General features: G+C 30.0%; 1 protein-coding gene across 1 annotated transcript; it reads right to left on the bottom strand.

Moving 5' to 3' along the window:
- Window positions 1–9,061: 9,061 nt before the first annotated feature.
- LOC106760604 (heat stress transcription factor B-2a-like) lies at window positions 9,062–10,634 on the bottom strand. The gene is made up of 2 exons (XM_014644052.2): window positions 10,193–10,634; window positions 9,062–10,075 (listed from the first exon to the last, which is right to left on the bottom strand). The coding sequence occupies exons 1-2, from the start codon at window positions 10,457–10,459 to the stop codon at window positions 9,335–9,337; spliced, it is 1,008 nt and encodes a 335-aa protein (XP_014499538.1). The 5' UTR covers window positions 10,460–10,634; the 3' UTR covers window positions 9,062–9,334.
- Between the last annotated feature and the right edge of the window lie 17,227 nt (window positions 10,635–27,861).

Below are 27,861 nucleotides of genomic sequence, written 5' to 3'. Positions count from 1 at the left end.
ATCAATCGTCAATCAACATGTGATAAAGTTCTAAAAAGAACTTCTATCTACATAGGAAAAAACTCTAAAGAGAACTCTTAGAGCCCGCTGCTCGGTGCAGAGAACAATGAAGACTTAAAATGCATGGAAAATACAACGTGAATCGTCTCTCTCGGGCTCACCTAACCTAACACACATCTTCCAATAAAGAGTTTGCTTGGGCTTGCGGGGCTTGTGTACGATAGGACCACCCGATCAACCAAAGGGTCAGGCGGCTAAATATGCAGTGAGAAAATGGGTGCTACTCCTTTTACCTCCACACCTTCTCCCTCCACCTCCTCAATTTTCCTTTATTCCAGAAGTATCTTTTTACTTTTACCATTTACCTTTTTTTTTTACTTTTTCTTAAAACCCTAATTTGCAACCTTTCTCTCTCTTATTCACTCACTCAGCCACACACCCCCACACTCGCACTCTCTCCCTCTCCCTTTTCTCTCTTATTCCTTTGTTCCCCATTCCCCCCATTTTTTTTCGTTTCTTCTTTATTATTTCTTTATTCGTTACGCTCGGTGTCTAACCTAGGTTGTTGGTGCTTCTTTCGTTCATATGATTTATTGGTGCTTTTGTATTATTTTTTTCATTTATTATTTGAGTGGAGCAAATTGTTTGAATCGTCAACATTAATGGTGTCAGAGCTATGCAACCTGAAGTGATTTTTTTGGGCTTCCTTTGCCATTGCTTCCGCAGTTTCTCGCATCCGTCAGAACTCCCACTTCTCTAAATAATCATATAGTTTATATTATTCTAATTAAAATTTTATTAGTTTTATTAACTTGAACTATTAAATTATGTTCAGTTGCCCTGCTTTAAATCATAGAGTTTATGTTTGTCGAAAATTCCGTCGATTACGTCAGTGTCCGGGTGTCACATGCCCACCAGCTTCCACATGGTTCGTCCTCGAACCATACCGTACTGGGAGAGGCTAGGCTCTGATACCATTTGTAACGCCCCGACAACTTACAGGGAGTGTTGACTGCCCCTACACATCAACACGAGGCTTTCCAGTGTGCTTTGTTCTCACTCACACACTTTCCGAGAAAACTTCCCAAAAGGTCACCCATCCCATAATTACTCTAGGCTAAGCACGCTTAACCATGGAGTTCTTATGAGTTAGGTTACCGAAAAGTAAATGCATTTAGTGATATGAGTAGCCAAATCAATTCCTTTAAGCTATCCTTCAACTGTATAGTCCCATACCTATACAATCTCTAGATCCCTCTCATTTCGGTGTATGTTCGATTCGTCCACATGCCCCTTCCACTGGAAGCTTGCCAGGAGTCGCTCCTTGTTCATGCCTCTTGCACCGACGATCACTCCCCGCCCTCGTCAGTGCCTGGGTGTCACAATGCCTGTCTTGTTTCTTTCATTCGTGTTTGCCCTTGGCTGAGGTTGCTTATAGAACCAGCTATAGAGCACACAAAAATCTCTTATTTCATGGAATTGGCCCTGAAGCTGTAAGCTTAAAATAACTTTGTACCAAAACTAAAGATAAAAGGATATTGCAATAGTTGCAGGTCTCAAACGAAAATGAGGATGCATTGTGCTTTCAAATGCCCGTATTCGTCAATGGATAATGATTTCTGTTCATGCCTTCAATGATTTCTTTTCATTTTTTTTTTCTTTTCAGTTATTATTTATTTTTGTTTGGCAGCTACATCCCACCCATCTCTCACGGATCTCACTTTCTTCCATTACTAATGTTTGCACATTCAAACCAATCTTCTTCATTTTAACTAATCGCTCTTTTCCCATTAATTTCTCACTTGTACTTATTTCTTGAACTCCAGAAATCCTTTGTCCCATTTTCTAGTTGACAACAACTCCAATTGTACCACACTAACTTCTATTATCATTTCGACTATGGTTCCTTTAATCATTTCCGACCTTCAATGCTCATGAATTCATATTTGTTTCTCTTAATTATGCTACAAACAAAGTTTTGTGTGTTGGACCTGCAAAGCATTTCCGTGATGAATAATATTTTTTTAAAATAAGATGCTTTTGGAGTGATTGATGAAACCAAAAGGTGTATTGGTGTCATTTTTATCTGAGTAATGAAACCAAAAGGAAAATGGGGGAAGAAACAAATGAAGAAAAAAGAAAAAATAAGGAACGGAAATGAGAGTGTAGCTGCGTGGGAGAGGAACGTGAAACGAAAATGAGGAGCGAAAATGGAGAAGTGAGATCTGTGAGATTGGGAGGGTACAGGTGCCTAGTCAGTAAATAAGGAATAGGGTTTCAAATAAATTAAAATTTTCTAAATGGTAAAAGTAAAAAAATTTTAATCCAAAGATAAAATTGGAATTAAAAAAATTTGGGGAGGTGGAAGCACGTGGAGTGGTGGAAGGAGCAACACCATTACAAGATTATTAAGCAAAGTCACTAATTTGAGCGTCAGAGTGTCTTCTATAGGCACCCTCCCCCGTAGCTAGGACAAGGAGAAGAGAGAGAACAACGTAATTAAAGGATGGAGCCGACAAGTTTGAATGCTTTTGGGTTAGGGATCTCAATTCGAAACAATATATATATATATATATATATATATATATATATATTACAGTTGTCTAACCCGACCCGACCCGACCCACCACAGGTTGATTACTTAGTGAGTCAACCGAACCCGATCCATTTATTAATGAGCCAGAAAAATTCGAACTCGGTCCGATCCACCACGGGTTGGTGGGTAAACGGGTTGACTCATTGGCTCACTTAATTATAATTTTTTTTAAAATAAAAAAATTATAAACTTTCTATAATTCAAATTTAAACAAACTTTACTCCCACATTTCACGTGTTTAATAAATTTTGAAAATAGAGAACTTAGATAATTTTTTGAAGCAAAATAAATAAATAAATATCTTTTTATAAAATTAAAATTAAATTTTAATAAAATAAAATTAAGTAGGTGGGTTGGTGGGTCAACCCGGTCTACCACGGGTTTAACCCGCATGAACCGAGTTTAAATGAGCCAGGTTGAAAACTGGCCTGCATAAAAAAAAAAATATAATTTTTTCAAACTCAACCTGGTCCGAACTCGTAATGGATCCGATTGACCCACGGATTATAACCCATTTTGACCGCTCTTTTATATATATAAAACATTGAGAATTCAAATGTTTCTTCACATTAAATATAAGCATAAAAAGAAAGGAAGAGAATGTAAAAGGAATGTATGTAAAGAAAGGATGAGATGGAGATATAAGTAAGTAATCAATTTAACGGAAAAATCGAAAAAAAAAATGAAAAAAATAACATATGACATTTTTGAAAGACAACGGTAATATCAATTTAATGAAAAAAAAATATAATTAAACTATTTTAACAAAAATTAGAAGAAATAAAAATTTTAGCCTTAAAATAAATTAACTTCCAAATTTAAAATTTGAAAAAAAAATGCCAAGATAGAAAACTTTTGGATAAAATGGTTTTATATATTATAGTTAGTGTAATTGAAATATATATAAGATTGCAAATTGAAAAGTTTGTTTGACATTGAAGTATAGAAGGAAATGAAAAGAATGTACATATAAGGAAATAATGAGAATGGAGGAATAAGTAAAGAAGTTATAATTATTAGGGATATTAAAAGCTTTAAAGAAGATGATAGGAATAAATAAAGGTAGTCAATGCAATGAAGATGGAAGAATTGTTAATTGAAAGTGATAGACATTGATGGATGTACCTTCCTTCTAGATAAACCTATTCTCATTTTTTTATTATTATTCAAAAGAGAAAAAGTGTTTCCTGCTCTTTGAATTTTTAATCTTATTTTTAATTTAATAATAAAGCTTTTTTCAGAAAATCCTATAAAGTTTCACTTTTATCATATGTATGTGACCATAAGATCTTTGTTTTCTTCCCTTCAATCATTCACCCTCGTTGCCCATACACTGTTTATTTTTTTCTTTAGGTAAATAACAGTGCATGCATGACTAAAAATGAGGTTATATGGAACTTACCGTACCGTCTCATTAAATCGAATGGTTAAACATATTATAAACACATGATCAATGAAATTATTATAATATTTAATAATTAAATTATTTAATTTAATATTGATTAATTTATGATTAAATAAATTTGAATGATTAGACGTATAGGAACAAATCTGATTATAAAAAAAAAATCATATTTTCGAGTAAGAGTAATTATTATATTTAATTGATATTTTAGAACTTGATTAATGCATAAATATTTTAAAACTTGTATCCCAATCAATTCCACATCAACACCCAAAAAGAATAGAATAATAAAAATAATAGAATTTATAATTTTTAATAATTGAAAAAAGTGTTGAAAATGTTAGATGGAAGAATGATATTTTATGATTTGGTTTTGGATTGGATTGCAAGAATGTTGATGTGGTTTTGGGTGAAGGAGAATGGGCATGTTTTTAATTATAAAAGTAAATATGTAATGATTGAATTGTTTTATAGAGGCGAACATGTGATTGGAATTTCCAAGTGGTGCATCACGGTTATCAATGCATCGCACTTCCTCACGCATGTATGGGTTATATCAAACTGCATTTCAATGCATGCAATATTTTTATTTATTATTTATAAGATATATATAAGTTTAAATTTTGGTTTTCACATAAATAATTAATATATATATATATATATATATATATATAATAAAATGTTATAATTTAGTTTAGTTCTAGGGTAAATAAATATTTAAATTTAAGTGTTATTATAATTTTAAATGAATTATTTGAACCTTTTATTATTGGATAATTCATAAGAAATTTTAAATGTTTTTTTATGTTTATGTATATTTATGTGAGTATTAATCGGTTCAAACAAAAAGTTATATTTGACTAATTGCATATATATCTATAATGATAAACATGTGATAATTTAAAGGTTATGTTTGTTAATGATAAATTAATGTAAAAATAGGTTTGTTGTTGGACATGTTTTATTATCAATGTTTGATTATTAAATCAAGATACTTTTAGAAAGTAATATTAGTATTCAAATATTTGATATTGATGATGCATTAAGCATCTTAAGATGTGATAGACCATTATTTGAATTTATTTATTTTTATGATGTGAGCTTAATTATATTTCTCCTATATACAACTACAATTGTTTTAATATCTCTTAATATAGATTTATTTCTAGTCCTTAATCGAACAAATTTCAAGGACACAAGACAGAACATGGAGATATTTCTTGGCTACATGGAGCTTAACCTTGCATTAAGGATTGATAAATCTCCTTTCCTTACAGAATCAAGTATCTTTAACGAGAGTAAAGATTATGAAACGTGAGATTATTCAAATCGCATGAGTCTCGAGCGCGATCTTACTTTGGTCTATTCTAGGGTCAATTGAGCTTCAATATCGCGGTAAGATTCTGGTGCAAATATTAATATAAATGTTTCAATGAAGGGTTGAATCAGATAACGGAAGCAAATTGATTATGAAAGATATATATATGTTGGAGATGGCAAATCAATGAAGGTGGAAGCTATAAGGAATTTTAGGTTATTGTGCACTGGTTTCTATTTGAAACACACTTGTGTTGTGTCGTTATTTAGACGAAATTTTGTCTCAATTTTCATTTGGACAAATTAGGATATTTGTGGTCATTTGGAAACAATGAATTCAAATTGCCTTTAAATTCAAATGATGTTGGAAGCAGTTCACTTTTGGCTACCTGTAAATGCTTGATACGATGACTTCCTATAGTGAGTCATTCAATACAAAATCGTGTGGTACTAAGCGTAAAATTGACAATACTAATTCAAAAGTATTGTGACACAAACATCTAGGTCACATCTCTAAAAATAGAGTTGAATGACTTATGTCAAATGAGATCTTAGATTATATTGACTTCAAAAATGTTTATGTTTATGTTGAATGTGTTAAAGGTAAATAGACTTAGACATTGATATTAGGTGCATATAAAGCTACAAACGTCTTAGAATTGATACATACAAACATTTGTGAGTCATTCCCTACACCTTCATGGAATTGGTCAAGAATATTTTATATCATTCATAGATGATTACTCTAGATATGCATACCTATATCTTATACATAAAAAATCTTAATCATGGAACGTGCTCAAATCTTTTAAAGCTAAAGTTAAGAATCAATTAAACAAAAGGATTAAGAATGCCAGGTCTAATTATGGTGATAAATACTATGACAGATATAATGGATTAGGTGAACAATGTTTAGAGCCTTTTGCCAAGTACCTAGAGGAATGTGGAATCATCTCACAATACACCATGTTGGGTTTACCTAACATGAATGGTGTGACTGAAAGAAGAAATTGGACTCTTCAAGATATGGTAAGAAGTATGATTTGTCATTCCACCTTGCTAGAGTTACGAGGCATTAAAGACTAGATGTTATTTTAAACAAAGTGTCAGCCAAGGCAGCTACCATAGGTCCTCATGAGCTTTAGGTTGGACAAAAGCCTAGTCTAAAACACTTACTTGTGTGGGGATGTCCAACTAAAGCAAGGCCTTATAAGCCAAATGAAAAGAAATTGGGCTCCTAAACAATACATCTTTGAAAGATCCATAGGCTATAAGTTCTATGATCCTAAATTAAAGACAATTTTTAAGACGAGAGCTACCACATTCTTTGAAGATATTGAGTTTAAGGCAAAGAATAAGGTTAGAGGCTTTGTCTTTGAGTAAGAATCAATGAAAATTCTAGATCTGATTCATACAATTGCTTTTGATGAAACAACTTCAGAATATGGAGAGAAGTATGATTTGTATTTTTAGCGAATCTACTCTACATATTTCTGCATATCCTTTATATTTTTAGAGAGTTTACTCTATTTTGCATATGTTGTATCCTTTGTATTTTTAGCGAATCAACTCTACATATTTCTGCATACCCTTTATATTTTTACATTTTTAGAGAGTTTACTCTATTTTTGTATATGCTTTATCTTTTGTATTTTTACAAAGTGTACTATTTATATATTTATAGACATATTGACTTTGTAAACATATAAATCATATATTAAGTTGATTCTATTCAAAACTTAGGTATAAACTTAAAAATATGTTATTTATTTCATGAACCTCTAAATCTTTTTTAATAAACATATTGTAACCTCTCATTTAATATCATCCAACTACTAAAAGAACATCACATAGTCAACTTTTAAGAATAAATAACTCAAAGATAATAATATTGTTACATTCATTCAAAGGATAACCCCTATTTGATCCAATTTTACAAAAATAAGAATTCAATTGAGACAGAAAAAGAAAGGGACCTATTTGAGATTCTGAACGAAAATAGAAACCTAAAGTGACATTAAATCTAACAATTTTAAATGTTAAGGCAATACCAATTAGCTCAATTGATTAGATCCTAAATTTCGCAATCAACACAAGCTCAATCAACACAATTCAACATGACCAAACCTAACAAACCAAAATCAGGAGATCAATTTCATCATACAACTCAATCATCCACACATTTCATACTAAAATTATAAAATTAGTAATTTTAATGTATCAATCATGTAAAAATTGCACAATTAGTTTTTCTAACTTGAGAGACAGACTAAATTGTTCAAAATTTCTTAAAACACTTTCAAATGCACAGAAAACTCCTTAAAAACAAGCATAATAAAGACATACTTCTAGAATCATGAATCAATAAAAGTTCTTATAAAATAATCAATCATAAATACAAACAAAGATGATTCACATATATAAAAAACAAAAAAACTTACAAACCAAGAAAAGAAGAGAAAATCAATTTATTCTATTGAAGAAACTAAATAGATAAAAATGAAAAACTCACTATACGATCAAACAAATGAACAATAAATAAAAGACTTAGAAAAAAAAATACTCCCAAGAAAAGTGATTTTATAAAAATAATGATTTTATAATAATATTAATAATATTTTTTTAAATAATAAAACTCATTTATAAAACTCTATTCATATTTTAAACTTTTAATTATAAAAAATTAAACTATTTTAAATATATTATTAATTCTAAACACATTTTTTTTTTATTTTTACACGGTTTTCTAAATTTTTATCTATAAACATACATTTTAGACACTTATTAGTGGTACTTTATTTTGAAATTAGCATATTACCTTCAACTTACAATTTTAGTATAATTATTTACAAAGTTAAATTCCAAAATAAATACGATTGCTTAATGAAATTTGTTATTAAAATATTATTTTATACAATTAACTTTGTTCGTACGCAAATATACATGTTACGAAAGAAATTATTAATATGGAATAAATATCAATTAAAATTATTAAAAATAATTAAGGCAGTAGACAACTAAGATCTTATAAAGAAGCAAGAAAATTTTAAAAGTGTGTTTAATAGTTAAAATCCAATTAAATATAACTCACGTCACAAAATATGTAACTATTGTGCATATCTCTTAGATGATTAAATTAAAATTATGTTTTAAATTTAAATTAAACTAACTCTCCTAATGCTTCTCCCTGTTTGCCGCCCTTCACTCTTTTACTAATCATTGCTAAACAAATCAGTTTATTAGATTTCTTTTATTCATGCTGCTACAGAACACAAAAATTCACTTGAAAATTCTCCTTTTAAATATCTTTTCTGTTTTTTTCTTCTCTCTAATTCATTTCTAATTCGACCAAAATGCAATCTATCTCATTCAACGCGTTTCCATTTTCTTTTTCCGTATTGGTGTCAACCTAATTTTAACTATTCTAGAATCTCATTCTTCTGCATATCAGTCCCCAAACTCAACTTCAGTTTAATATTTAATAAGGTGAAAAAATCTATTTTATGAAAACTGAACATTCAAAATACTAGTTAAGTCCACTAATTAAACCGGTTCAACAAATATTAATTAAATAGTGTTAATTTTTAAAATTTCTAAGGTCGTAATAATAATATCCATAAATAAATAAGTTGAAGACTGAAAGGTGAGAGGAGTAAGATACAAAAGCAAGCACAAATTTGCAGCATGGTATTAATTAATATATTCACATAAGAATTTTGAGTTTTCAGTGGGAAGTAAAATAATTAATAGCGCTAAATAAAATCTTCAACACTATCCTGAAAGGCAAATCTACAGGCCAAATCCAATTAATGAAAAAAAGGAAAGAAAGAGAGATAAGAAAGAAGACTACAAAGTATCGTTTTCCTCTGACTTCTGAGAACCTTCTGGGAATCGGTCCCAAACGGTTAAACGATGCACGTGACACTATACGTGCGTCTCCGCGTGCCGGGTCTCGGATTCCCTACGCCATTGCGTATCTAATCTAAAATGTTCCTTCACTTATCTGTCGCTGCGTGTCAATTACAGACCCTCTGATTTGCTATATGACACTGACTCAACCACGGTGCTTCCTGATTCTCGAGCTGGTTTTGGCAATCCAACGGTTCAGATTTGACGTCTCCAGGACCTGGGTGGTGCAGACGCAGCAGCGTATCTTTCTTTGGTCCACCTCCTTCTTCTCCACCGCTCCCTCCTCCCTCCCTCGCGCGCTTCGCTCCAATCGCCACACCGAACAGTTTCGGATTCAACTCCGCCGCGTCCTCACCGGAGATCCGTTTCGTCGGCATCAAATCGAGCGGCCTCACCGCCGTCATGCCGGACTCCCTACTTCCCTGCGCGCCACCAGCACCGCCGTCCGTTTGGTAACTTGCGTTACCGTTGGCGTTCGCGTAATTTGACATGAGAGCATATATATTATTGCAGAGCGATCTCATCTCCGCGAGCTCTTTTGTCAACTGAACGTTCTCTTTCCTAAGCCTCTCGTTCTCGTCGATGAGCTCCGCCGGCGCGAGCGACGGTGACGAGTTCGACGATATCACCTGCTCCTCGCCGGAGTTCGACGGCGATATGATCGGAATAGCAGTCAACGGCATCGACGAAGGAACAGAAACCGTTGCCGGAGCCGTCGTAGACGGCGACGTCGAAGCCACCGGTAACGAGATCTTCCTCCGTTGAATTTCGCTCAGAAGCTGCTTCTCGCCTCGACGGAAACAGTCGTTTGAGAATTCCCACCGATCAGGTACAACCTTCCTGAATCCCTGCAAATCAGGCAAAAACAAAAACGAATAAGAAAATTAGGAAAACAAAATAAAAAGCAGGAACAAGAAATTGGAAAATATAGCGCTGTGTTGAGTGATTGAGTTAAAATGAATTACGTAAGTGTTGAGCTGGCGAACGAAGCTGGAGAAATTGTTGTGTTTAAAATATTTAGGAAGCAAGTCTCTGGCAAAGACGGTAGGGTTCCACACGATGAACGTTGATCCGTCGTCGTTCCAGGAGATAACATCGTCGATGGATTGGTCGTCGACGAGTTGAAAGGTTTTGGTGAGAAACGGCGTGGGAATGGATCTCTGAGAGTCTGCGACGACAGAGGCGGTGGTGGAGGAGTCAGCGTTGTGTTCCACCGGAGGCGGCGGAGCCATGGAGGAAGCGCGCAAATGGATGGAGTTGATGAGAGAGAGAGAGAGAGAGGAGAGAGATTGGGGTTATGGTGGTTCTAGAAGGTTCCGTTGGAAATATAAGGATGAAGGAGAGAGAAAGAAAAAAAAGAAAGTTAGGAGCAAGAATGGAAAGGAAAGGGCGAGAAGGTACTGCGTTACATCTTATGTCCAGAAAGTTCCGTGTGAATAAGGGATTTGTTTTCTTTTGTTTATTAATAACCGCATTTGTTGCATGTTGATGGGTGTGGAATTCTCCCAGCATCCAACTAAACATAGCTTCCACGCCTCTTCTTAATTCAAGAAACTTCTACACCATCTTTTCTAAAACAATTATCTTTTACAATTTTTTTTTTCAAATTAAATAATATCACCCACTTATTAGTTTTGTTATTTTCAAATCTTTTTCTCTTTTATTTAAATAGCTCAGCCAATTATCATAAAGGAGTAATTGGGTTCCATGTGGAATGATGAAAAAGTTGTGTATCATTGAAAACCAAGCTTCATAATTGTTTCTAGAAAAAAAAAATTTATAGGAGCTGTACAGAGGTTTGAACTCAATTATATATAGTAATCGATGTAGGAATTTCAAGGTGTTGATAATGAGGTTTGTATAGTTGTTATTGACATTTGAAAGAAAAATAAAAGGTTTCTAATTAAGTTTGAAGTGTTATTTGTATATAGTATTGTAGGAAGGAGATTCTAATGTAATGTAAAATTTATTTTAGTAGATGGACTTAAGTTGACTGCGAATCTTGGGACAAAGGTTTGAGATTCTCTTTCTGTTGTAAAGCTATGATTATCAAGCTTTTGTGACACTTACACACACCTGTAAAATAAAATGTATATGTTTTTTTTCTCTCTTACTTATGTGCACGAAAATACAGAACAGATCTAAGAATATTGATATTGAAAATGGAGGATCTTATAATCTGATTTGGTTGGTTAACTATTACATATGGTTCGAACTGTCTTTGTTTTGTCATAAAAAAGTTATGGTTATCAAGTATTTGGGACATCTAAACACATATCCAAAGTGTAACAACTTTGTATGTCTTACTTTCTATCTTGTTTTATATGTGGGTTAGGACATCCACATAATTTTTATAAATTAATAAATGACATTTTGTTAGTGAGAGAAAGTTATCATCTAATGACAATAATTTTGTTTTCAAACATCAAAATTAAAGTCTAAAAACAAGTTCATTATTCATAAGATAATTTAATCCTAAGCACGACTAGGATAAATTTTTAAGACTAAAATATATCATTTTTAATTAACAAGAATGTTGCAGAGCTCCATCATCTCTCTTCCGTCAAACAGGTTACAACCCAGATCAATCCAGTCCACCACAGATTCGAGTTGGATTGGATTGAAAAAAATATATTTTTTTATGTGGGTCAATTTTCAATCCAGCTCATCCGGGTTGAACCTTTGATGAGTCAGGTTCACCCATCAACCCACTTAATTTTGTTTTTATTAATTTATTATCTTATAAAATCCTAAAAAATACCATTTGACTCATTATATCTGAATTATATGGTACTTTTTTTATTATTTTGAATTATCTTTGAATTTAACATTATTTTGGGAGTGAAGTTTGTTTAGATTTGAATTATAAAAAATTTGTAATTTTTTTTATTTTAAAAAATTGTAATTAAGTGAGTCAGTGAACCAATCCATTTAATCGACCAACCTGTGGTAGGTCGAATCAGAATTCGAATTTTTTTGACTCGCTAATAAATGTGTCGGATTGGATTAACTTACTAGTGAACAACCCATGATGACCGGACCGGATCGAGTCAGGTGACCTGTTTTGTCAGCATTACTCTCCTCGTATGTTATTCCAGCGGTGGCAAATTGTTTGGCTCTTGAAATTCTTGAGATTGATAGTTAAGTGTAGAATTCTTGACACCTGCATAAAACTATAAAGAAAACAATTCTGTCTAAAGTAATTTCTATTTTCTAGTGTAGCTCATTGGTCAACTTCGACTTAGCCCCTACAAACTTGTATTGCTACTAACTAGAGAAGGCGAGGAGATAGGTCTGAAGTTGGGATGGAAGACGGCTCAAATCGCCCTGTTTTGGTAAACATGTTTGAATCGCTCTGTTTTGGTAAACAGGTACGACAAAATTCAAGGAAAATAATTAAATTTATTTTATTGTAAAAATTGATTTATTTAATTATTTGTGATTTTTTTTATTTAATTGTTGGTCAATGAATTTTGGTTGACTTTGTATATGATGGTGATCTGTGTATGGTTGTGATGGTGTGGTTGTGAGAGCAAGCGTTTGTTATTTCCTTAGAATTTTGTCGAGCGGTTGGTTTCGTATTGGTATACGATAAATTGTTGGGTCTCTGCAGAGACAAAGATTCGAGTGTCACCCTTCCTCGTGCGCGAGGAATGAGAGGGTTGAATGTCTCGCCCAATGACTTCGGCTCGTGTGAGTATAATGCTCGGTGGGTGCGTCTAACCGAAGTTTTTACTCGTAAGTCCTTAAGATTGTAGTAAAAATGCTTACAAAATCTCGAACCGCAACTTCCTGAGGCGTGTAGATCACTGTCCTTAAGGACTTATCCGCGGTGTATTGCGCAAGTCCCCCAAGATACGGGCATAAAAATATATCAACCACATCTGGATATTTCTAAAAAAAGTATATGTTCTTACAAATGTCGTACTCAATATGTAGCATAGCTTGATTGGGTAAATAGGAATGTAGGTTGGTAGTTGGCCAATGTTTTGTTTCGGCATCCCTAGTAGTATACTTTCCCTATTTTCACCCTACGATACAATATACTTTCTCTTGTATATTTTATTGTTTTCACTTTGGGAAACTATATAGGTAAAAATTAATATTCCACCAAACTGTACAACCCTTATACTAAAGAGATTTTAGGTACCAGAATATGATATTGTAGTAGTGCAAAATTTATGTTTTATAGTCATCCAGTAAGTTATATCATACAAAATATTTCTTGTACATTTACCTCATATTGCCCACAAATTACCTTATTTTTATGACTCCAATTTTCTCAAATAACATCTACAAATTCTTTCAAATTCTTTCTAGTAAACACAACTTATTTCTACCCACCCATTACTCAATTCTCACACTTTTTGAGCTATTTTGTAACAAAAACTAAGAGTTTAATATTCTCATATTTTTCTTTCTATAGATCCCACAATTTGTTAATAAGTTATATAATCTTATGCGACATTTTCTTTTGTTGATACCTTATTTAGTAGTCCTCTCCAACCATCAAGAGAGCCTTCGAACTACAATTACGTATATTGTATTGTAGTGCATCATATATAAACTTAATCATAAATACTCGCTTGTCTTGATTTTTCAAAGTCCACATGTTTTTGCTTTCTCTACTAAAGGGTTCCTTAGTTATAAGTTGGTTAAATTCTTGTTTTTAAGTAGTTTCTCAAACTAACATGATTCTTCTTACATATTAATTGTCATGCCTAACTATCATCATTCCATCCACCTACCTCTTCCTTTGTTTAATTTACAATTTGAAATAACATGCGGTCTAAGAAACTTATAAACAATAAAAGAAGATTGAGAAATAAATGACACAAAAATTTCATGTGATTTAGCATATAAATGCTTATGTATTGTAGGTCTACGTCCACAATAGGAAGTATAATTATTTTAATGTATCTTTAAAATTTTACAGAGGGTTGTTTATATAGCAAAATAGAGAACAACATCTCATATTACTAAGTGACATGAAACTAAATTGAGTTTCACAGTTGTCCTCAAAGAATTTGACTTTATTCCCTACTTTCACTTTTCATACTAAATTGTCATCAAATCAGTTGTCTTGTTGCCTTTCCTCGTATTCCTTGTGTAAACCATTCCATCACAACGATTCATCCATATCTCTATCACTAATTTTTATGTTCTTTTACGATCCATACTTAGATTCTAAGACATCTTCACATAATTCATAGTTTTTCACACCTAATCTTCGTTTTAGTTTTATACTCAATCCCTTTTCCTTTCTTGGTTTACAAAATTTTTTCCATTTAATCCAAGTTATCTTCTTATCCTCATATCAAACCCCATCCTTAAAGAATTTTTCACATTATGTTGTAAGAATTTTTGGCTACAAAACCAATGACAAGTGCACCTGTTGTAGCATAAGAAGTGATAAATATCATTATCTCCTAAGAGACTTGTGCAACACTCAACAACTCTTACACTCAATAACTCAATTACCAAAAAGTTCACAAAAACATAAGAAACTCTTTTTGATATTTTCATCAAACAATTGGTATTCAAGGAAATGTAATAAATTATTTATAATTTGTTAAGACTAAAGTGCATCCACTTCATTCTCATGCATTAATAAACATCTCAATTCCATATTTATGTCAAAATAAACTCACAATTATACTCAAATCCTATCCCTTTAAGCCTATGATCACTCATCAAGCTTCAATCTCATGAATCTTCAACAAGAAATCATGCATTAAGTTCAAGAGTGCTAATATTACTAATGAATCATGTTCTATCCCTATATACAAGCTCCTTTAAGTGTTTAATTTCAGTTTTAGGTTCAAGTCATATCTCCCAATATATCAAGAACCAATCTACATCAAGTATTATACATGAAAATTGAATACTAACCTGAATTGGAAAGACATATATTATTAACAATACAAAATTACACAAGAGTTCCATGTTTTACAACTAATTTGAACAATTAAAAATAGTCCTTTATAGTAGAGAATTTAGGATTCTACAAATTGAAGAGATAGGTAAGAAATGAAAAGAAAAGAAAACATGCAAACCCTCTCCCAAGGTTCTTGGCATTTGCTCGATGCTCTAATTGCACCTCCCATTTGCATTAACACCTCTAATCTCGTAGTCCATCTTCCTTTTCAACCCTAAAAGGGCAAAAACCACCATGGATGAAGGAGGAAACCCAATGAGGAGAGGGGGAGCTTTCCAACACTCCAAACAACCTCAAAGAGTCTCTCATAAGCACCATAGGTGATTTTATTCGTATAAAAATGAGGAATCCTTGAAAACCCTTGCGAAAACATGATTAAATACTCACTTCCGTGTATCGAGGCTGGCAGACTCACCCAATAGCTTCATTCTCGCCTAGCGAGGCCTACAAATCAATTCTCTCTGACTTGTAACTCACTGAGTGAGCCATCTTTTTTCCCAGCGACTCAAATATTACAAATTTGGACTGTCATTTTCACCAACGAGAAGCCAACCCAGCCACTCATCCTAACACTTAATGGTGATGTTTTAGTTGTTCGGGGGCATTCCATGGTAGTATAATCCTACATGTGAGCCTTTTTTTCATGTTTGAAGCCTGAGTGAGATTCTAGAGCTCCTAAAGTGGGTATTTATCTAAAAATCATTCTTTATTGTCCAATCATGCTTCCTTAAATTGCAACTTGTTTTTCTCCATTAGAGTTTCTTCATATTGACTTATTTTACACAATCAAAATAGAGATTAGAGGTAAACAAAGACACACTAACTAAAACACAAGAAACATGAACACATTAAATTTGGAAAACAAAACAAGGTAAAATATATGAAGAAATTGCTTTATTCACAAAAAAATATACATAAAAATATGTAAAATCAACTATTATCAATTTTACATATGTTACTTTTGTACTTTGAATAAGGATAGTTGAAATAATGGCAATGAAGAAACGCATGATTGACAAACGACAATAGTCTACCATTCCATCTAGACAATTTATTCTTAACTTTACCTATCACATCTTGTCAACATTGTTGTTTTCATAGGTTTCCTCTTGTCTAGATACTGAAAAGGGATTTGTGTATAATTACAATTTAGAATCTTAGACAAATTTTATAATTGTTCGTTATTGTATCCCATACCACTTATCTTATTTTTATGGATGTTTATAACCTATTTTAGTTATAATTTTGCAATGGGGTTAAAACACCTTAAGTGTGTCGAATTAATATGTTTTTATTGTTGATAAAAAGAATCAACTCTTAAGATGAATTTTAAATACATGATATTTTTCATGTAAACTTCACATACAAATAAGATGTTATTGATGAAGTGCAATAGGTTAACCTCAATTCCCTTATTTCCATACTAATACCTTTGTGCAAAATTTTCTTTGTTACCGGTTTAACGATCCTTACTAGCCCCTTTGTTACTACTAGGTCAGTGATTCTTGTATCTCAACTCTTTTGTGGGCAAAACTTCCTTAGTTTTTCTCTCATCCATTTCTTAGTTGGACACTCATTCACCAAGAAACTATAAATGATTCCATACAAGCTTTTGTCCAACCAATCTATTTACTAAAGTCTAGTGAATCCATAATATAATAGATAAACTCAAAACCCATTAAATCATAGGCTTTTTCGTAATCAACAATCATTATTACTATTTTCTTCTCTTTTTTTTCTCTTGATCTTATCCATTACTTCATTAACTACAATAATACTATTTTGCTTGAACGGAATCAACCAAAAGTTAAACGGCATTGTAAATGTGTACATGTTTATAATCACCTAATTCTTTCCATAAATCTTTGAAAGTAGTGAAATATTAGCTCAAGGGTTTTCTAGAAATATTTGAATTTAGTGAAATATTAACACGTCAAAGATTAGATCTTTGAATGTGTGTATGATTATCACTTTCCATTGGAAGAATCTTGTGTAAGGTATTAGTGTGACAAAACATTAACTCTCAAGTAAAATAAGAAATTAAAAAGGAAGAATATAATTTTCAATGTCCAAGAATGTAAGAAAAAACACCTTTCTAAAAATTAAAGTAAAAACAGTAAACAATTATTGTTTCTTTTTTCTCTTACTAAGAAAAAGGAAGTTTATTTAGGATGGGGAAATAAGGAACCATAAGTCTCCTCTTATAGCAATATGCACGAAAGAAACAGAAAAAAGCTTATTGGTGTGACACTTCTATTATTTTATTCTCAACTATTATCCTACTTCAAAATTTTATTAAATCAATCAAATATTCACATTGTTTATTATTATTTGTCATTCATATCGGTTACATTTTTTTATTAGTCATGGTAGGATTTTAAACAGACTTTATATAATATTTACCATGTTTTTCATATCTTTTCTCTTAAAATGAAAGACATTTTAATTGTATGCACAATAATATTCTCTTATGTGTGTTCTCTAATTTCTCTATTATTCTTTATATGTATATAGATTTCCTGCTTAATGACTTACTTTATGTAATGAAAAAGAAATTATATTGTCCTATAACTTTGATAAATCAACACAGTGCTCCTCATACAAGTGCTGACACATGCTAACGAATCAACATAGATTTTAACAACACATTTTTATCCTTTAAAACATGACCAACATTTCAGTATTGAATTTAATTTATATGATATATTAAAAAAATTTACTTCCAAATTCATTCTTACTTACCTCTAAATTTATTCATATAAACAATAAAATTTTTATCATCAAATCCTCTCAATTACTCTCCCTTAAATCTACTCAAATAAAAAAGACTTTAGAATTCTCCTAGTGTGTCTAAGAATTCTCTTAACAAGAGTACTCTCCACCTAATTTGACATGATATACTAACTTTTTCACTGGATTTATTCAAATTATGACATACACAATACTTCTCATTATTAACTCAAATTCTTCTTCTTTTGTTTCACTTTCAAATTCAAATTACTAATTAAAAATATTATTGATAAAAATCACATCAAAATTATTAAAATAATTGTATAAAGTTTATCTCAAATTAGTATATGTTATAGCTAATAAAACAAATGGAAATCTTAACCTCCTTTATTTGTGTGCAATGCCCTTAATTCATTGTTTTCATTATTGATCTATTATATATATATATATATATATATATATATATATATATATATATATATATATTATGGGTTTACTTTTTTAATTTCTAAGTATAAAGTATGGTAATTTCTATCAAATTTGTAGTTATTAAGAATTGTCTTAATTTTAATAGAAACTTTTATAATATTGGAAGATAAAAAATTTGAAAGAAAGTAATTGTCACTAGACCTAATAAAATATTATGAAATTAAATATATATGATGATTGAAATAATGCATTAATCGTAAAAGGGTAAAATAAAACATAATGTATCAAGACTAGTCAAATTTTAGGTAATGTATTATAATAATAATAATAATAATAATAATAATAATAATAATAATTTTTTATACTGAAAACAAAAGTTGTTAGAAAAATGAAAGCAAGTCAAATAAATCATGTTTACTTTGACCGTTTATGATAGTTAAAACACAAATTAAAATAGATATACTGTAAGAATATTTTTCTGTTTTTATTACACTAAAAATAAAAATTACAAAACTTAATATTTTGTACAAAAATTATATTTATCTTAAAGTATTTGTAGAAATTATTGTAAAATATGATTTTTTTTTGTTGTGTAATATTTAAAATGTCACTATCTAACCAAAGGATAAATTTGACTTCGACATTTAATGGGTGAAAAAACAAGAGGAAATGTTCCGTAGATGAAACAAGGAAAATGACACCAATGAAAAGTAAATAAAAGAGAGATACCATATTTCTACTATTTGGGTTAGTGAAGAAGAAATGAAGAATTTTAAAAAAATAAATAATAATCAAGCCAGTTTTTTCTAACATAAAATCTATTCAATCTACATTAGGAAAATTGGTATATATAATAAAAAGCTTCAAATTTTTATCCTAAAGTATTATTTTTTTTTTCTGACAACAAACTTTGATTCTAGCCATTCTACCAATTTTAAACAAGTGGAGAAAAATCACTTTGTTTTTATTTTATTTTAAACTATACGATAGAAAAGTGAAAAGTCATAGGCTTTTGTCCTTTAAGACAATGAGCTTAAGTTGAAGTAAACCAATTAATAAACTATTATTGCACGTTATAATAGGTAATTCAATAACCTTTATTGAAAAAATACCGACAATAATAACAAAAATAGTTTAGGAATTATTAAATAACTCAATCTCTAAAGTAAAAATAAACTTAAGAAATTATGACACAAATGACCTATTCAAAATGAATCATTTCACAAAATGTGAACTATATCTTAGAATAAACTTAAATTGTAGAGATTTATTATTTTATTAGTTTTGGGTATAGTAATAATTATGATTTGATTTTGTAGAGATAAAATAAGAATGAGTAGTTATGATTTTATGTTTATCTGGTAGAATATTGTTTTATAATAGAATAAACAGATTTTATTTTTAGGTAAGTTGATATTTTATTGTTAGTTTTTATTATTTGTACTTGATCCAAGGTCCGATTTGGTTGTGAAGGTTTAATGAAAATTACCTACAATGAATTGAAGAATAAAATTATTTGTGTGGGTCATCTTATGAGTGTGTATAATGAGATTTTCCTAACACTATAATGTTCTAAAATTGGACTTTATTAAATAATGACATATTTCAAAGCTCACATTTATATAAAAAACAAACACAAGAAGATATACATAGATATAGATTTAGACAACTCACTGAAAATGGAGCAAAGGGACCAAGTACGTCATGTTTGGACATGCGATGCAACTAAGGTGAAACTTCTGAGACAGATAGTGTGGTACTTCGTAAGTTGTAACATTGTCCAGCAAGAGAGATAATTAAAACCCTAACCGACACAGCTATAAAATAACGAGGTTTGAAATACATAATGTACCTACCTTATATTGAAATAAGAACTAGGGTTCTTGATATGTGAAAATGAAGAAATAAATTATTTACAATAGTATACTTCTGTAATATAAAATGAATTTAGTTTAAATAAGTGTGATGACTTCATCTTATGAATAGTTCTATAATTCAAAAATATTATTTTTCTAATAATTACATTGAGTTCAATGTAAGTTGTTGTTAATGGTGATGAGGACAATGAATTAAAATTAAGTTCACATATTATTATAAATAAGTGTGATATATAACTTTCATCGGATATGTTATCATAATTTTCAGTGTCTAGTTGTAGGAAATGTTTTTATACATTTAAAATGATATAATATTTCATTTAACATTTAAAAGATAATTAATCATTTACATGAACTATTTTAGAAAGAGATAAATTCTCTATAAGCTTTTCCAAAGTTCCTATCATATCAAATTCATCAAGGGCATATGAGAGGATTACCATGACATGTGGATATCACCCAAGCCATTTGAAATTAGAGAGGAAAAGAATCATGATTGGGAAATTAAGCTAATCTTAATTACAATTTTTTTTAAATTTGAAATTTTCTAGTAAGTGAATTTGTTTTTCAAGACTTGTAAGGAGATAAACCCAATTAATCATCTTGTGAATCCATCAAGTTATTTGTTTCTTCATTCTAAAGAGAATCTCTCTCTTGTCTTACTACTTTTCTTTTAACATAACAAAATTTTCACATCTAGTCATGCGAAATATTAGAAAAACAAGGAATGGTTCGTCGATGATTTACTTTTTTTTCCTTCGGCTCCCAAATCTCTTCTTTATAATCCATGGTAGCCTTGCAACAAATCATCATGTCTTGATTCAATCTATGACAAATTCTATTGTTCAATATGTCTTTGGAAGGATTTAGGCAAGAAATTATCTCATGATATCTTTGATCTTCAAGTTTATGTTCAGGAGTATAATTTCATTATTTTTTCAAGTAAGATCATATTAAGTATTATTATAAATTTTAACATTTTAACTATGATATATAACATTCCAAAGTCCATCAATCATTTGTCATCACACGAAAATTTATTAAATAAAATAAAATAATACAAAGCATAAGAGACCACACCAAATCCATGATAAAAATTAAACTTCACGAAACATAGATAAACTATACCTATTATGAAAAAAATCTAAATAAATAAATGGTGATAAAACATTAAACTACTTTTATTGTTTATATGAATCAAAGCTAAATGAGCTAACTCAACGACACAATTCTTTTCTTCACCAAAAATATGAAAAACTTCAAATTGCATATTTTTTGCAAAAGCACAAGCATTATCACTATCTTCCTCAAAGACTACAAGTAACCACTCGTTGATCTAAAAACCATGACACACTAAAGAAAAATCACTTTCCAACCAAAGCCTTTGAAAATTCACCCTCTAAGCATGCTCTAATATATGCCCCTCATAAATTTAACATAAGTAGAAGTTTGTACCACTAAAAAAACTTAAAAACTATCCACATATTCACCTAACCTTCTTTAAAGCACATGAAACAAAGACAACCCTTATCTCTCTCATCAGTATTCACCTTAAGCGAATTGGTAGATGGAATGTATCATTTAACTTCTATAAATGAAACCATCATATCTTCCATAGTTTGAATATGAAAAACTTCAACACTAAAAAATCAAAGACAATTACTCATATATCTCTTAGATTTATTTCCAGTTGTACACACTAGCGCTTTAATTTGAAAAATAATAGAAGGAATTGCAATTAGATCCTAAAATCTAATATGATTTCTTATCCTCTAAATCATCCAAATAATTGCAGTAATGAATATAATTTTAATCACTTTAACCAAATGACTACAAGGAGACTTCATAAACTAAATAATCAAATCCAAAGAAGAAAATTGTAAATCCTGAATAGTTTCCTTCAACCATGTTAACAACTAGAGATGTCAATGGATCAGATTGGGTACGGATAGGGCCTACCTACAACCAGACCTGCAAAATGAAAACTTCACCGCAATCCGCCTGTTACCTATTTCAAAGAAACTTGCGAATATTTTAAAACCCGCGAGTACCCACAAATATCAACAAATATTAAAATTATATTTTATACATTTTTAACATAAAATTAGAAAAAAATATATATATAATTTAATATAAATTAAATAAAATAAAAGTAAAAATTTAATTTTAATTAAATTTAATATAATAAAATATAAATTAATTTTATTTTAAATTAAATTTAATTAAATAAAATATAAATTAAATTATTATTTTTATTTTTTGCAGGTAACGGGTACCCTGGTCAAATAGTATACACGTATCCAACCAGTTTATAAGTGGGTATTAAAATACCCGTAATTCACGGATAGTAAATATCCATGCATACCAACTACTCTTGACGGATTTTATTCGCGGGCGCAAATTTTTTTTTTGTCATCCCTACCCACATCCATATAGAATATAACAATGAAAGAAGAAATGAGAAAACTATTCAATATTATTACCACATAAAGAACACATAGAACTTAAAATCACTCCTTTTTTATACCTCCTATGAATAGGTAAATGACCATATAACAACTTCCAAATAACTAAAGTTTTAGTTGGTGAGACTCATCCAACCTAATCAAGTGTCTCTAATCCATACATTTCATACCAAAAGAGGAAAATTATTTTGCAACTTTTTAAGGAAGTACATTAATATCACCTAAAATTCAATTAGGTATATTCTGATCATGCTTAATTAATAACCATTAAAGAATAAATGTCACATAAATTGACAATAAAAAAATATCACATATTATTTTCTTTTTTAATAATATTTTTCATATGATTACAAGTGATTGATGCGTTTGGATATGTCAAACTAACTTAGATATCATAATATATTATATATCATAATATATTGTGATACCTAACATTATTTTATATATAAAATTATGTTAAAAAGAAAAAAAAAAAAACTTAATCAAGTTCAACAAATTAAAAGCAAGTTTAAAATTTTTGTTTTTCTAAATACGATTAGATTTGGAAGGCATGCTATTTAAAAGGAATACTAATTAATGATATTTCCGAAAAATAAACTAACACTCCCAAATCAATGTTGTAATATCGTTAACACTAACACATGGATGACGTAGCAATTGAAGAGAAAAGATATAAAAAAGTTGCATGCATGCAGAGACAGTTTCTCTCAATCAGACCAAATTTTTGCAGCCTTAAAAATTGTATCGTGTGATGATTTTCCTGTTGTTTTTACCAAACTGCGAAATCTTGCTTATTTTGTTCCTTGTCTGGTCCCCTGCATTAATTCCAATGATGCTGCACCACCAATTTTTGTATATAGCCACAACTTTTATTATCTTCTTATTAAATGATTGATAATTATCCACCGAAAGAAAGTGACTTCTCTTGTTCTTGTCACCTCTTGAAATAACAAATTAACATGCCAATGTGGAAAAAGTAAAACATAGAATGCTGATCTTTTTGTGGGGACATGTGTGAATGTTTGAATATGATGAGAAGTTTCATAAGCCAATACCTTAATTTTTAGTTCAAATAATAGTGGTCTTTTCTGTTAGAAATTCTACGTTCAATAAAAATAAAAATAAAGCCAATTTTATAAGATTGAGTTAGCGATCGATTTTGTGAGATTGAATTAAATTTAATGATTGATTTTGTAAGATTGAATTAAACTTAATGATCGATTTTGTAGGATTAAATTAGACTTAAAGTCAACTTCTTAATATTGTTAATAAAACAAAGAATTTGCTTTCATTATCATTACTGTTCCGGTCGGGAGTATCTCCAAGCCTTCCTACACGCTTTTCCTTTGTAAACTGTCTGGTTTCCTATTTCTCCAAGTTCCTCCGATAGGTACACTTTAGCTAGGTCTGGCCGGGCACCTGTTGACGACACTCCGACGCTCAAGTCAGTATTAGTAATCAGTTAAAAAGGTAGAGATAGAGAGAGAGTGAAATAAATGTGCATTCAATGTAACCAACTACCTTTCACCTTTGACTTGTATTTATAGTGTTCATCATGGGCCCTTAATTACTTGATCCTTAATCACGGCCCAATCCTTCTAATTGTGTTTTGTCATACTCTAATTGCCTTGCTTTTCAACATTCACCACGGATTTTACCGGACGGCTGAAATCCGTTATCTCTTCCCTGGCGTCTTGGTTTGTGGCGTCGTAATGACTTCAATAGTCCTGTGGACACGACCGGTCGATGCTAATAACCGTCCTAACTTCTAATCATGTGATGGAATACCAATCTTTTGGCTGCCGCAACCGTCCGTCAGATGTCGTTGCCTTGGAGGTGGCAACCCTCTATGAGCCCTAGCTCCTAACTTCTGGTCATGTGATGGAATACCGATCTTTTGGCTGCCGCAACCGTCCGTTCGCTGCCGTTGCCCTGGGGCTGGCAACCCTCTGTGAGCCCTAGCTCCTAGCTTTCGGTCATGTGGTGGTATATTAGTCTGTGACCGGTCCGCCGATATGTCGGCGGTCCGCGCGGTGCTGCGACGCTATCCGGTCCCTACTGTACAATTACAAACCTTACTTTATAAGTCGATTTTGTGAAATTGAATTAACGATCGATTTTATAGAATTAAATTAGACTTAAAATTAACTTCTTAACATTATCAATAAAAAAATTATGCTTTCATTATCATTATAAATAAAAAAAAAACTAACTTCACATATACTAAGAAAAATAAATTTCAAAACTTTTTTAGTTAGCTTTTAAATTTTTCAATGATGAATGAGAAATATGTTGCATGTTTGCTAAAGTTCTTCAAGTTATTACTTAATCCACCAACCCAACTAAGATGATTCAACTTAGTCACCGTAATTTCTTTTAATTAAATGCTATTTTATATAAACTTTGTTCATTATCAAACTAATGAGTTTCATGTGATTTTGTTGTTTTACTCGAAATCTTATTTCTAAAAATTATAATAATTTAATTTAGTCGGTAGGATTTATTAATAGTTTTTTCTTAATAAATCTTTGAGTGATTGATGACTTAATGTGCTAACGCAGATTAATTAACGACCAAAAGTAACGGAAATTTTTTTTGTCGGTGGAAAAATTGCGATTGAATTTGTCACGGATATCAATATTCATCAATTTTATATAAAATTGTTTACTTTTGTGATTGAATTGTCGGATCATAAGATATTTGGTAGCGAAATCAATCACGATTACAATTAATTTTTAATATACTTTGTCATAAATTTTACTTTCTCTAATATTATTACTACAATACGGTGAAACTTGAAATTAATTTTATTTCTAATTAAACGTGAAACCTTTATTACAAATATATTTAGTTATATTTTTTTATTTAACTATATATGATTTCCTTGAATCCTGGAATTATTTAAAATTAAGAGTATGAAATTACGTCCAAATCCTGTCATTTGTCGTAAAGAATTAGTTTCAGTTTAGCCATACAATGTTTCTAGACATTTTATTTGACATTCTATTCATTAGAATTGGAATTCCAAATTTAATTCCGTGGTGATAGAAAACTAGTACCTATATTTAATTATTTGCTTAATAATTTCACAAAAAGGTCTAGCATACAAATTATAGAAGTTAAAATCAATATTTCGTTTATTTGGTGATATAAAAATATTTCATTGATTTGACTTTATTTTATAAAGACAATTTCATGAACAAAAGAAAGAATGTTTTATTATACCTCTATGATGACAATGACATCTATTTAGTTGTTGGAGGTATAAATGAGAAAGAGAACGTGTATTCACATTTAACATAATGTTTTTAATTGGTCAAAAGTGAGTTAATTTCTCAAGTGATGAATAAGAAAAATGTATTAAACAAATTCAAATACTTGAATTATGAACTTTTAGTAAATGAAATTTATAGATAAAATTAATAGAAAGTAACTCATCCTTACATAACCACATTACAAGTATAAAACTTTTAATTAGTCACATGGCTACTCTTTATGTAATTTTTATTCGTAATTTAGGAATTGTGAATATTCATTTTTGTCATATGTTCTAGTTTTTTTATCTTTACATGTAATTAAGTTTATATACAAAATTTATATATTTTGTTTGTGTACTTGAAAATGTCAAAGTGTTAATTACAGAAAACAAAATTAGAGAACTAAATTTATTTTAGTACCATAAAATTTCCATCACTGTTGAATGGATAATATTAAATTTTATTCAATTTATATAAATAATAATATTTTAACATGCATAAATTATTTACATTTATTTTATATTATTTTTTCTTTATTTTATAAATACATAAATTTATCTTTTTATATTTATTCTTTCTATAATATGTATTAAATGAATGTTAATACATGTCTTTATACCATTATTCTAAATGTAAATGAATTACAAATTATATATTTTTATTGTTAAATTTTCATGACAAAAACAAATCCACTCTTATACCATATTAGAAAAGTGGAGTTTTAATCTAATTCAATCCCACAAAACCAGTTTGTAAGGTGAGGTTTGCACTATATTTATATATTATAAATTGATTTTATTTTTAGTTGATGTGAGACTTTTAACAATAAATAATGATATTAGCTGAAATTTCTATATGTTTAAAAGAAAAGAAAAATATATAGTCTTGTAGTATTAATGAAGATAACATTTGATTCAACAAATATAACATGCTAAAATGTAACAAATATCTTAGCATGCACATGTCAATGAGTTCATAAAATTATCTTAGCCAAACACAAATACTTCTGAACACTGTTTCTTGAATGTCAACAAAAAACTTATTATTCAAACTTTGATGTCAGATACTATGCTTGATTTAACACATAAATGAATGAAAGTTAAGTATACCTAAGTCTGATTAAAAATTATTTATATCAGTGATTGAATTTGGTTCGTGTCCACAAAACTGAATAAAAATACTTTCATTCTATAGACAATATCTTTCATTTTTATTATTTAATTCATTAAAATTTGTTAATATTATACACTTAAATTCGTAAAAATAGTTTTTTAAATTTAAATCCAAACATGGATATTCTCTATGTTTGGGGAATGAAAATACGTATTATCGCACATTTGGTTGGTGAAAGCACGTTTTGGGCCTGAAGAGCAAATGGGCCTTTCTCATGGAAGATGACGTCATAAACTTAAAACTAAAAAATATAAGAAAATTAAAATGTATAGTATTTTTTAATTTAGTCTTTAAATATTTAGATGACAGAGACCAAACCAAATCAAGATGATGTGTATACAAAATTAAAAGAGATAACAATGATATCTGTAAAGACTGAAATAAAAGAGATTCACAATAAAAAAGAATTATTGTCAATTTTTACCACTTTCAATCCTAATTTTGATTTAAGTTCCAGACTTTAACACAACTTTTGTACTTTCACTTGTAATTAGATTAAGACTTTCATTTGGTGGGCCTTTAGGCCCAAAGAAACTATTTGGCCCACAAACCTAAATCGTGATCACCAAAATCAATAATGCATTCGCTTGAATTCAAAATAATTAAGAATTGTGATTCTAATTAGTTTTCATTATTGAATTATAAGATTTCTCTAATGGAAATAAAATGATATGAATAGGCATCATTGTAACAATTCTAACGCATATATTTGGATACTTGATGTTTAACATTTGGGAATTTCATTTTCTTTTAAATCAATTTTTT

This window comes from Vigna radiata, chromosome 1 (genome assembly GCF_000741045.1).
Source record: "Vigna radiata var. radiata cultivar VC1973A chromosome 1, Vradiata_ver6, whole genome shotgun sequence".
Taxonomy (NCBI): Eukaryota; Viridiplantae; Streptophyta; class Magnoliopsida; order Fabales; family Fabaceae; genus Vigna; species Vigna radiata.
Note: the sequence above shows the minus strand (reverse complement) of the source record. Positions and strands in the feature narration are given on the sequence as shown.